Genomic DNA, 12077 nt, shown 5'->3' on the forward strand with positions numbered 1-12077 from the left:
TTAGGGTTGTTAATTTGCCATCTGGGTGAAAGTTGGTGCCTCTTGACTCCTCCACTCCCTTCTTGACCATCTGACCTAGCTGGCTGTTCTTTCTGAGTTAATTACCATACATTCTTCACTCACACCGAACAGTAAATAAAGCAATTACAGCCATAAAATTTCCATCCTTCTAAAAACAATTAAACACAATTAGTAAAGAATAAACTCAGAACCATTTCTTCTTACTAATTCAAGGCTACAATTTGGGTTAGTGGTTTTAATTTGAGGCTTATTTATTTATTTTTACTAATTTAACACTAGAAAAATAAATTATATGGCAAAATAAAGTACAATTTTACTTGAAACAATTTCTTCCCACTAGGCTTTTGGCCTACAAGATGACCTAATCCCTGGCATAGACAGCGTTAGGTTTATGGGAGAGTTCTTCTGCCAACCAAGCTACTGATTCTCCTGGATGTGGATTAACTACAGTGATAGGAAAATCCTTCCTGTTGCTGTAGCAGTCTGATGATAGAATGTGGAGCGGAGTGCTGGAGCTCTACTAATATAAAAGCATTAATCCCTGTATTTCTCTAAAGTAAGATTTTCCCTACAATACAGAACAGTTTTTTCTCCCCTTGGGCGACCACTTACTTTCTCAGACAAATCAATGTTTTGGCTGTCTGCACTAATCTTAACTCTAAGGATTAATTTAAACACCTGTTTGCATCACAACACTTCAAATATCCTCTGATTTCAACACGTGGAATCACCAGCACTTTAAATTTACAACAAGCCAACACTCATACTTCACAATTCTGTGGCATGCTACCTGACGATCTCAAGGCCCTTTACAAACATTAAAGAAACAATCTTGGTCCTGTCTCTGTATCTTCATTTTACAGATGTGGAATGCACACAGGAAGGTTAAATGACTTGCCAGAGGTCACAGAACAATCCATTTTCAGTTCTTAGTTCTGCCAGTCAATATTCCTGAGTTCTCTTTCTGGCAGTTACCCATTAGACACACTACTTCCCCAAGCAGTGACCTTCAGAACAAAGCTGTACAATAAAAGATTCCTGATTTAATTCTTGAAAGCCAACTCTTGTTTAAAAAGAGAACTATAGGCACCACACAGCTTTTTGTTTGCTGTGTCAAATACATGCAACAAATATTAAATATGAAAAATTAAACTGTTCCTAAAAGCATCTGTGTAAAACGTGCAGTCCCAAAGTAAGTCTTCAACAATACCATTGATAGATATGAAAACAGTCCAGGCCATTTATTTACACTATATAGTAATATTCTCTATTTTCAATTGCTATTACTTGTCAATGCTTTTTTGTCAGCAGCCTTAGATTGTATCAGTGCTACAGGATGATATTATTCATTCAAGACATTAAAGATTCTGAAGCTGAATACACCATCTAGTTAGCTGAAAATGAAGCAAAACAAATGTCTCCTGCGCAAAGTATGAAAATACAACAAAACATGGTTTTAACATTCTGTGGAGTCTATAGAGTTTGTATCATAGTAGATTTCAGCTCTGCCATTATCGTTTGATCTACCCATATGCAATTAACATTTACCTTACTATTTTCTAACATGCTGCAGACCAGGGCAGCTAGAACTTCAGTTAGCAAAAAGGAAAATAATAAATTAAAAATAAAAACAAGTTATTCTAATAATGAGTAAAATAAATATAACTTGTATTGTGTCCCAAAGAGTACAAGTCGGTTACTTTGATGAGCTGCCCAGGAGAGTGAATTTCAGAGGCACAAGTCCACTGATGAGAATGTCCAGCCAGCAGATGTGGCACGTGCAAAGTTAAGTTCTGAGAGAAATCTTTTTACATTTGATCTGCTGAGATGAGGGGCAGGATAAAAGGTCGCCTCTGACAAAAAAACAGGTCCCAGCTGATTTAAGGTAAGACATCAACATAATCTCTATCTTCAACTTCTGTAAAGAAAGCAGCATAATAGCACGTCATCATTTGTGCATTCCAATGATCTTTTAGGAGGAGGAAAGAGGAGCTTGTTCTAAAATAACACATTTTATTTTGGTTTTTGAGATGGAATCATTCAATGTTCTGGACACCAATTAAATATGACTCCAGTTAGGACTAGGGTCCTGCAGATTTGGCCCCCCAAGCCCACTCCTCCGCCACTCATCTGAGTGTGCCTGAAACTCAAGCTGCAGAGACTCTGCATTGTTCTTCTCCAGAACCTGACAGCTCAGTTCTTGAACTATCATATCCATGAAGTACAGTTAGGAATGCCTTATAGCAAGAATCAATCAACTGAGTGGAAACAGTTTACAAGACAGGTCAGTGGCTCTGATTGCCATTGCTGCAACATATCCTTCCACTACGTGCAATAGTTCCAAATAGTTCAAAATAGAAAGGCAATTTTAAACTAAGACTCCTTCTCTCCGACAATAAGAAATGTAATGCTAACTAACTTCTGTATTTAGTTGGGGACAAGGATGAGAGTTGAGCTCTTCAGACCCTCATCTCTCTCTCCATTAGCTTAGATGTCCATCCCAGCAGCTATCTGCACTGAACATTTCGTATATTACTTTCATGTATTCAAATTTTGTGAGAGAAAGGAAGTTTAGCAGAGGCGCACCTACTTGTAGATCTTGGACAGATAGCTATCAAAAGGATATTGTGGTTTTCTTTAAGAGGCACCAGTGGCCTCTGCCAGTATCCAATGGCAGACAAACATTATTTTTTAACCTCAGCTCATCTGTGCAACTCAGTAGCGTTACACAGGAGGCAAGGCTCCTGCAAAGTGGAGCTTTATGTAGGAAGGAACAGAAATGGAATAAAAATAAATACAAACTATGTTTCCAATCCCAAAGTGTTATGACAAATGCCTACACTCTAAGCATTAAGTATTTGCCAGGCCACAAGCCAAGTTCAGGCTTCAGTCTTTCTCCTCCAAAAGCCAAGGCAGCTTTAGCATCATACTACAGCATGTTTTATAGATTAATGGTGGGAGATTTTAAGAAAAAGGCTACTCTCCTGCCAGTAGAGCTCCCCTCGTGCTAACAATGATGAGAGCTCTAGTTTAGACCAGCATTGTAGCCACCATGCCAGGAGACTGCTCAGTGTCTTTTACTTCAGCTCAGAGGAGGTCTAGGTGGCAACTGATCTACCCTAGTAGTCCCACCACGGCTACCAGCTATCGGGCAATTGTGGGGAGGCTGAATTGCTAGTATAAACAAGGCTGCAACTTTACTACCCTTTATTGTTGGCAATGGCCAGTGCATCTACATGTTGAACATTAGTAGGCATAAGGCTCAAGGCATTCCCAGAGCAAGTCTTCTTGATGCTGTGCTGAAGATATCTAAGTACACCTCTACAACGATATAACGCGACCCGATACAACACGAATTCGGATATAACGTGGTAAAGCAGCGCTCCGAGGGGGGCTGCGCGCTCCAGCGGATCAAAGCAAGTTCGATGTAACCCAATTTCATCTATAACATGGTAAGATATTTTGGCTCCCGAGGACACCTTTATATTGGGGTAGAGGTGTATTTTAAACCACTGTTAGCACCAGGGTAGCTGCACCATAGCTGAAAAACAGGTGCAATGTGCCAATGTAGACAAGGCTCTAAAGCAATGCAAGAGCCGTATTCCTTACACCACTTTAGATGTCAGGGATAGGGCTTAGCTCTTACTGAGGGACTCAAGTAAAAATATATTTCAGTTAACTATTAGCATGTACTTGTCATTTTAAGCCCACCTCTGTGTTCCACTGATGATTTTGACGCTTACAAAAAACTGTGCCATTTAAACATAAAATGTCAGTTCACCTTAAATTAGGAGCTATTTCAAAGATCGCCATTCAGGGCTCCAGGTTACCTACAAGAGGTGTAACTCACACAGAGGATTGGAAACTCTGTGAATTTACACTCATATAGCCAGTGTGCCTCAGTGAGGACTCTTGTGTCATGCATACACGATTCCCACACTTTTGCTGATATAAGCATTTACTCTTATGGGTAAGCAGTTTTAATGGAGAAATGGTTTTAAATGACAAAAACAATGAGGAGTCCTTGTGGCACCTTAGAGACTAACATTTATTTGGGCATAAGCAAGCAAGTTTATGCCCAAATAAATGTTAGTTTTAGCCAACGAAAACTTATGCCCAAATAAATGTTAGTCTCTAAGGTGCCACAAGTTCTTCTCATTGTTTTTGCTGATACAGGCTACCACTCTGAAACCTTTCTAATGACAGTTCACATTGCCTGATTAACTCAGCAATTGAGCATTATTCAGCAGTTCTTAAAGTCTTTTGCTCTGTGTCAACAGCACTGTTCGGGTTAACAATTACCACTTTTACTAAATTCATCCTAACAAAACCAAGGACATGTTACAGTAAAGACTCACGACAACAATCAAAATATACTGTATCTGAGAGCCTCATAATTTTTAATGTATTTATCCTAAACACCTTCGTGAAGTATTAGGCACATTTTACAATTGGGGAACTGAGACGGAAACAATGTGAGTTGCCCAGCTTCACAGAAGATGACTATGGCAAAGCAAGGATTGACCTTGGGTCTTACAACTTGCAGGACAGCGCCTGCCTACTTCCTCCCTAAATTTTTATTTTTAGGACAGTTTGGATTTAAGACTACTTATGATGTTAGAACACAAGGAAAAACAAAAAAACAATGAGTTTGAAGTTAGATTATATTTTCTCCCCTAGGCCCTCAAAGAGAATTTAGTTAGCTTGTGCCATTTTTGGTATAAAAGTAATTTAGGACCCGGTCTCTCGCTGAAATCAGTGGACTCAGCACCTTATAGGAAGTATATTGCAAAGAACCATACTAAAGTAATGCATACTGGCAATATTTTTACAGAAATCTTAAAACATTATGGGTCAAATTCCAACTCCATCAAAGTCATTAAGTTTGTCTTTGTCCCCATTTTCATTACGGGGCTATTTTGCTAATGTCACTGGTAGGATTTTGATCATTTAGGCAGAATGTGATTTTTTGCTTTTCATTTTGAAATAAAAAGAGTTTTTAAAATCAAGTGTGGGGGACTCAATAATTCAGGGATACAAAATATTTTGCCTCTAACTCATGGGTTCAGATCCAGCCTGTGTTGATAGCACTTAAGATTATGACCATCTGGAGGGTGCATCGGAGGCAAGAATTCTGAGTATCACTCCTGACTCTCACCTTGACATATTAAGAAAGTTTAGATGAATTCCAAAACCTTTCTGTGCCTCAGTTTTACCCATCTACAGTAGGCTGAATAATTTTCACATGCCTGCTCATTGTGACACGGACACCTATTCTAAGAGTTGCCATTATATTGTTACTAAATGGCACCTTTATTGGCAGGCTAAGAAAGGCTGACAGAGCTCCCTTCTCACTCTTAAATGTGATTCAAAGTGTTATTGAAACACAGTGGCAAGGACTGGGTGGGAAATGTGTAGAACTGCTGTCTGGGCTCTCTGTCCACTGAGGATAAACAGAAGGGATTCACTCTCAGAACAGTCAATCCAGCACTAGGCTAAAAAGACAGAAATAAACCTCTTACCATCATAATCTTCATCCACCTCTACCTTGGATTTCCTTATTTTCCTCCTTGGGGGCTTCGGTCTCCTTACTGGGTAGCGAAGGTTGACGACAAGTCCTTGATTTGGCTTTTCATATGCGTATATTAAGTCCTTTATTGTTTTAAAGACCCGTTTTGGAACATCTTCAGAAGTCTTAAAGAAAGTTAAAAAAGCATTGCCATTGTATGTGTGTTTCATCCATAGGGTGACCCTATTTCCCAAAGGGAAAACAGACCACCACCTGGCGCAGGGCTGGCCTGAGCCACTTGCCCAAGCTCCCCCCAGCCCCTGCACAGGGCTGGTGTCACTGCTTGCCCAAGCACTGCCTGCCCCCCGTCCGAGTCTTGCCTACCCCTGGGATGGGGCTGGCCTCACAGCTCACCACCCCCGCACATTCCTCCACACCCTATTTTTTTCACAAAAGTGGGTATTTGTCTCATTTTCTCTTGCCAACTGATCAAGCTGGCAAGAGCAAATGGGACAAATGCCTACTTTTGCCAAAAAAAGTCAGGATGGCCAGGACAAGGCTTAAAAAAGGGACTCTCCGGCCAAAACGGGACGTATGGTCACCCTATTCAGTCAGAGTACTGTAAGTGCGTGATCAGTAGTTCATTCTTAACTGAATGCTGAACAGATTTGGTGACCGATAAATAAATAAAAATAAAATGTTCAGTTGTTTATAAAAGTACCAATCTTATCATATAGAGAAGTGCTCATGTCACAGCTAAAGAGCTAGCTGTACCTCTGTCCCCTCTCTAGTCTCTCTGAGTGCACCTTCTTTGGTGATGCAACTCTTGTCCTTATCTGTCTTAAGGTGGAATCACACAAATCTTCCACTCTAAGACTAGGATCTGGTGCTTGTACCCTGTGTATACCAACCCTGTAAGACCAACTGGATTTTAGGGACCTGCCTTTCTGCCCTTTGGGAATCTGTGACCAGTGGTATAGTGACCAAAAGCCTCCTTAAAACAAAGTATTTGTATTTACCAGTTGGATCAAAAGTGTTAGAGAAAAAAGAATTTTAGAGTAAACTGCCTACATGCATATTTAGTCTGATGCTTTGCTACAAGCTAAAAACAGATAGCCTTTCCTCTTAAGTTAAAGGAATGTGTTTTGGCTCTGCCCTTTTAGGAAGCCAAAGAACTCTTGGCACCCAGCCTGAATTCAGTGTAGGCCTCATATACACTAAAAAAGGTTTGCCGGGATGGCTGTTCCAGCAAATCTTCCTAGTGTAGAAACAGTTTATGTCTTAAAAAACAAACCAAAAAGTGCTGCTGCTATAGCTTACACTTGGTTTTCTGAGTGAAATAAGATATATTGATATATCTGCATCTACACTGAGGCTTGTGCCAGTCAAGAAATACTGTTAAAAAAAAAGAGAGAGAGAGAAAGAAGTCACTCTTAGCAGACATTTTTATGCCAGAGAAACTTTCTAGTGTACACCTTGCCTGAATCTCTCAAATAGCCAATCTGACCCACTCTGTTCTAAATGTTTTTGTTGCTTCCCCAGAACAGCAGCTCTCCGGCTGGCATTAAACCACCCGCAACAAGCGGCGTTAACTATGTTGGCAGGAGAGCCTCTTCTGTCAACATAGCGCTGTCTACACCAGCACTTTTGCTGGTGAAACTCAAGTCGGTCAGGGGAGTATTTTTTTTCACATCCCTGACTGACAAAAGTTTTACCGATGAAAGTGGTAGTGTAGACAAAGCTTTAGGGAATCAAAGTTCACATTACAAACATCATCCTTCACATTCAACTGGGTGTATAGCAGTCTTCTCTGCCCAGGGGCGGCTCTAGGTATTTTGCTGCCCCAAGCATGGCAGGCAGGCTGCCTTCGGTGGTTTGCCTGCGGGAGGTCCCTGGTCCTGTGGATTAGGCGGCAAGTCTGCGGGAGGTCCGCTGAAGCCGCGGGACCAGCGGACCCTCCGCAGGCATGCTGCCAAAGGCAACCTGCCTGCCACCCTCGCAGTGACCGGCAGAGTGCCCCCCATGGCTTGCCGCCCCAGGCACATGCTTGGCATGCTGGTGCCTGGAGCTGCCCCGTCTCTGCCCAATATTGTAAACAGCATTGAGACACTCAGGAGGTGGTCATACCTGTGATTGAGGGCCCAGGCTGCTGAGATCAAGGGGAGAAGTCTTTTGAGAGCTGTGGTGGGAAATATAAGGCTTGGAAGCTATGCCCCTATAAAAAGGATATGTTATAATGCCAGTTCCAAGTGTTCCAAGATCAGGAGATTGGCTTAAAAGGGATACTTTTAAAAAAGTACTTTTGAGTTCTTTTTGTCTTCTGATGTCATAGTCTTTAGGTTGAACAGTTTGTCTGCAAGTTTTGCTCTGCAACCATAAAGGATAGAAACTTTTTCTAAATGAATAAACACAGGCCATCAAATTCCACTCAAATACCCACCACCAATACCTGATTCACCAAACTAATTCACTGGCAGTCCAGGAGCGATATCCCCAGATGATCCTAGCAAGCCATCTATACTCTGTGTATAGACACAGAAGGCAACAAAATAAAATAAAATAAAGCAGAATGCCCTTGCTTAGAAACCAGCTCAAATCAGTAATGCTCAAAAGCACCTCTCGGAACATTACAGTCACACAAAAATATTACATATAGATCTTTTTAAAAGGAAAGGACTAATTCCAAAACTCAAAGTCCCTTAACATTCAGAAGCACAAGGTGTTTGTACACAGGACCCAGCAATATCTTTGGTGAAATGGAACCGCATTCCATCAGAAAAAGGAAGAAAAAATGTGAGTAGATACTCAAGAGATAGATTTTATGCTGTCAAAAAGACATGGTCAAATCAGTAGCTATGGGCAAGCCACACAATAAATGATGGATACAAAGAGATTACTGTGGAGATAGCAGTAGTGTGTTACTTCCAAGCTAGTGGGTAATGACAGAAAGTATTAAGGGTTGTGTGGGGTAGAATGCAGGTATGAAAATACCTTGTGAAGGTGAGATTTTAGGGATATGATTTTTTAATCAGAAATTGACATTAAACAATATTTTTCTTGCAGATGAAATGACATTTTTTACCTGAATCCTAAGGTAACCTTCACTTTCCCTGAAGATTCGATAAGTGTAGATGAGCTGTTCAAAGCTGTGAAAAGATACCCTTTCATAAGTTGCGTTTTATAAACATTCAAGGAAGACCAATGGCTAGACACCATTACATCTAAACCTTTTGGTGGAAGTATTTTTTGTTTTTAAATGTAAACCAAGCTAAAACAATAAATGACTGGCTCCCTGGGGTTTTAATCTCAGGAAATTTCTGTCATTACATTTTTTGCTAACAATTACGTACCATTTCAATCTCTTCTAAAGTACAAAGTCACTTGTACAAACAGCTATTTTAGAAAATGGTTAGCCATTTAATTAGTGAAGGTAGAAAGTCCAAAGCTAACTCTGCAGCCTAAATCTGATGAAAAGAAAAAAGCAGGAGTTCCTTAAAACAGAGATAGTGTCCATTTACCTTTTCAAAAAGGGCACCTGAAGTGTATTGTGTGCATTTTTAAAACACTTTCCTTCAAGCACTACCATGAAAGAAGGATACTGGAGAGTTTTGGGCACACATTCATTTTCACATTAGATTTATATTAGGGCTGTCAATTAATCACAGTTAACTCAAGCAATTAAATCAAAACAAATTAACTCGATTAAAAAATTAATAGCGATTAAACACAATTATAATTGCACTGTTAAATAATAGAATACCGATTTAAATTTAAGATTTTTTAAATATTTTCTACATTTTCAAATATGCTTATATCAGTTACAACACAGAATACGAAGTATACAATGCTCACTTTATATTATTTCTGATTACAAATATTTGCGCTGTAAAAAGATAAATAAAAAACAGTATTTTTCTATTCACCTCATGCAAGTACTGTAGTGAAATCTCTTTATCACGACAGTGCAATTTACAAATGTAGATTTTTTTTATTTATGTACATAACTGCACTCAAAAATAAAACAATGTAAAACTTTAGAGCCTACAAGTCTACCGAGTCCTAAATCTTGTTCAACCAATCTCTAAGACAAACAAGTTTGTTTACAGGATATAATGCTACCCACATGGTACTTTTGTAGCTGGCATTGCAGAATATTTACATGCCAGATATTCTGAACATTCATATGCCCCTTCATGCTTCAACCCCCATTCCAGAGGACATGCATCCATGCTGATGACGGGTTCTGCTCAATAATGATCCAAAGCAGTGTGGACTGATGCACTTCCCCATCCCCCCCACTGGAGTCAGATGCCACCAACAGAAGGTTGATTTTCTTTTTTTGGTGGTTTGGGTTCTGTAGTTTCCCCATCAGAGTGTTGCTCTTTTAAGACTTCTGAAAGCATACTCCACACCTCGTCCCTCTCAGATTTTGGAAGGCACTTCAGATTCTTAAACCTTGAGTCGAGTGCCGTAGCTATCTTTAGAAATCTCACACTGATACCTTCTTTGTGTTTTGTCAAATCTGCAATGAAAGTGTCTTAAAATGAACAACATATGCTGGGCCATCATCTGAGACTGGTATAGCATGAAATATATGGCATAATGTGGGTAAAACCACAGAGCAGAAGACATATAAGTCTCCTCCCCAGGGGTTCCGTCACAAATTTAATTAACACTTTTTTAAAATGAGCATCATCAGCATGGAAGCATGAAGAAGCACACAAATATTTAGCATATCTTGCACATAAATACCTTGCAATGCTGGCTACAAAAGTGTCGTGTGAACATCTGTCCTGATTTTCAGGTGACACTGTAAATAAGAAGCGGACACAGCATTTATCTCCTGTAAATGCACACAAACTTGTTTGTCTTAGCGATTGGCTGAATAAGGAGTAGGACTGAGTGGACTTGTAGGCTATAAAGTTTTACATTATTTTATTGAGTGCAGTTATGTAAAAAAAAAATTCTACATTTGTAAGTTGCACTTCCACGATAAAGAGTTTGCACTACAGTAATTGCATGAGGTGAATTGAAAAATACTATTTCTTTTATTTATCTTTTTACAGTGCAAATATTTGTAATAAAAATGATAATATAAAATGAGAACTGTACACTTTGTATTCTGTGTTATAATTGAAATAAGCATATTTGAAAATGTAGAAAACATCCAAAAATATTTAAATAAATATAGGTGTGACTCCAGATGGAGCAGACATACCGAAGCTAACTTTAATTTAGCTAGCTCAGGTCCCAGAACAAAGAAGCTGTGGCAGCACAAGCTTTAACATGGGCTACCCAGAACCCTAAAGCTTGGCCTGCCCATGGGGATTCCGGGTGTGATAATGAGCCAGGTCACTTTAACCTGGAGTATATCGGATTGGGCTGGACTGCAGCTAGAGATATATATGGGACTTGATCTTTAACATACTACCATGCCAGCAGTATACAAAGGATCTTGTGTACCAGCCTTCCAACCTTTTCAATTTCAGGGCCTTCTAACTATTGGCACCTCCCTCATGCCAGAGGTGTTTACTGCCTCCCCTGCCCCAGGGCTGCCGAGAATGCGTTTGGGCCCTGGTGAAAATTTTTTTTCAGGCCTCCCAGCAAGAGCGGATATGCTAAATAGGGCCAACGAAGATGGTCCCCAGGTCCTTTTTGGACTGCCGGGCCCCAGTAATTTGTACCGGCTTCCCCTCCCTCTCGTCGGCCCTGCCCCGCCATGCCCAAAGTCTTCACTCCCTCCTATGCCAGAGGCAATGTGTGCCTCTTACCTCTGCAGAAGTATTTTGTACACTAACTAGGGATATGCAACTTATTTAAATTTCTGGCCTGTGAGATCACTTTCACATTTGCTACTTATTCACCTTTAAGGACGTAATAACTTTCACTTGTGATTGTCTTAAAATTAATACAGTTTTTAAGTATAAGTACAGTACTTACAAAACACAAAGACACAAGGCTCCTGCCACGCTCTCGCTCTCTCGTAATAAAAAGCTGCCATCCTTGCCTTTCTTGCTTAGTAATTCTTCACAGGTTTTTCTCGTTATGTTTCCGTGATAAAATGGGAACTCCATGGAAGAACAGCAACCAGACCCCTTGCCTTTATAACTGATTCCAGGTGAATTCAGCAGTCTGGCATGAAAATGAAGTTGGGCTACAGGAGGTTGAAACTGAAACCGTGTGCTAGGAGAAGTTTTTCTTGAAGCACTGCGTGTGTCAGTGGGTTCTTCTTTGTGGTTGTTACTGACCGTCTGGAAAGCTCTTCTAGCAGACAGAGATCAAATGAATATGATCAACACAGGAAATGCGAAATGGCCAATAGTGTAACTGAAATAGGCTCCATCCTCCAATGTTTCATTATAAGACCCTGTTTTCCAATGCTCATAGCTTTGGCAAAGTTTAATCTATTGGGCTGATATTTTCCCTGTCAGGTGTGCACCTCAGGTGTGGGAGGAGTATCCGCAAACGTTGCTCAACTATTTGAGAACAAAATTAGAGAAAAACGTGTCTTACCCATGTTAAAAATTGTACACAACCATTTTGTGGA

At 40.1% G+C, this 12077-nt stretch overlaps 1 protein-coding gene across 1 annotated transcript; it reads right to left on the bottom strand.

Moving 5' to 3' along the window:
- Window positions 1-1138: 1138 nt before the first annotated feature.
- On the bottom strand, window positions 1139-11735 carry SH2D1B (SH2 domain containing 1B). Its single transcript, XM_032765248.2, has 4 exons — window positions 11471-11735; window positions 8613-8676; window positions 5544-5715; window positions 1139-1939 (listed from the first exon to the last, which is right to left on the bottom strand). Exons 1-4 carry the CDS (start codon window positions 11602-11604, stop codon window positions 1902-1904), a joined length of 408 nt encoding a protein of 135 aa, XP_032621139.1. The 5' UTR covers window positions 11605-11735; the 3' UTR covers window positions 1139-1901.
- Window positions 11736-12077: the final 342 nt, after the last annotated feature.

This window comes from Chelonoidis abingdonii, chromosome 1 (assembly GCF_003597395.2).
Source record: "Chelonoidis abingdonii isolate Lonesome George chromosome 1, CheloAbing_2.0, whole genome shotgun sequence".
NCBI classification, from domain to species: domain Eukaryota; kingdom Metazoa; phylum Chordata; order Testudines; family Testudinidae; genus Chelonoidis; species Chelonoidis abingdonii.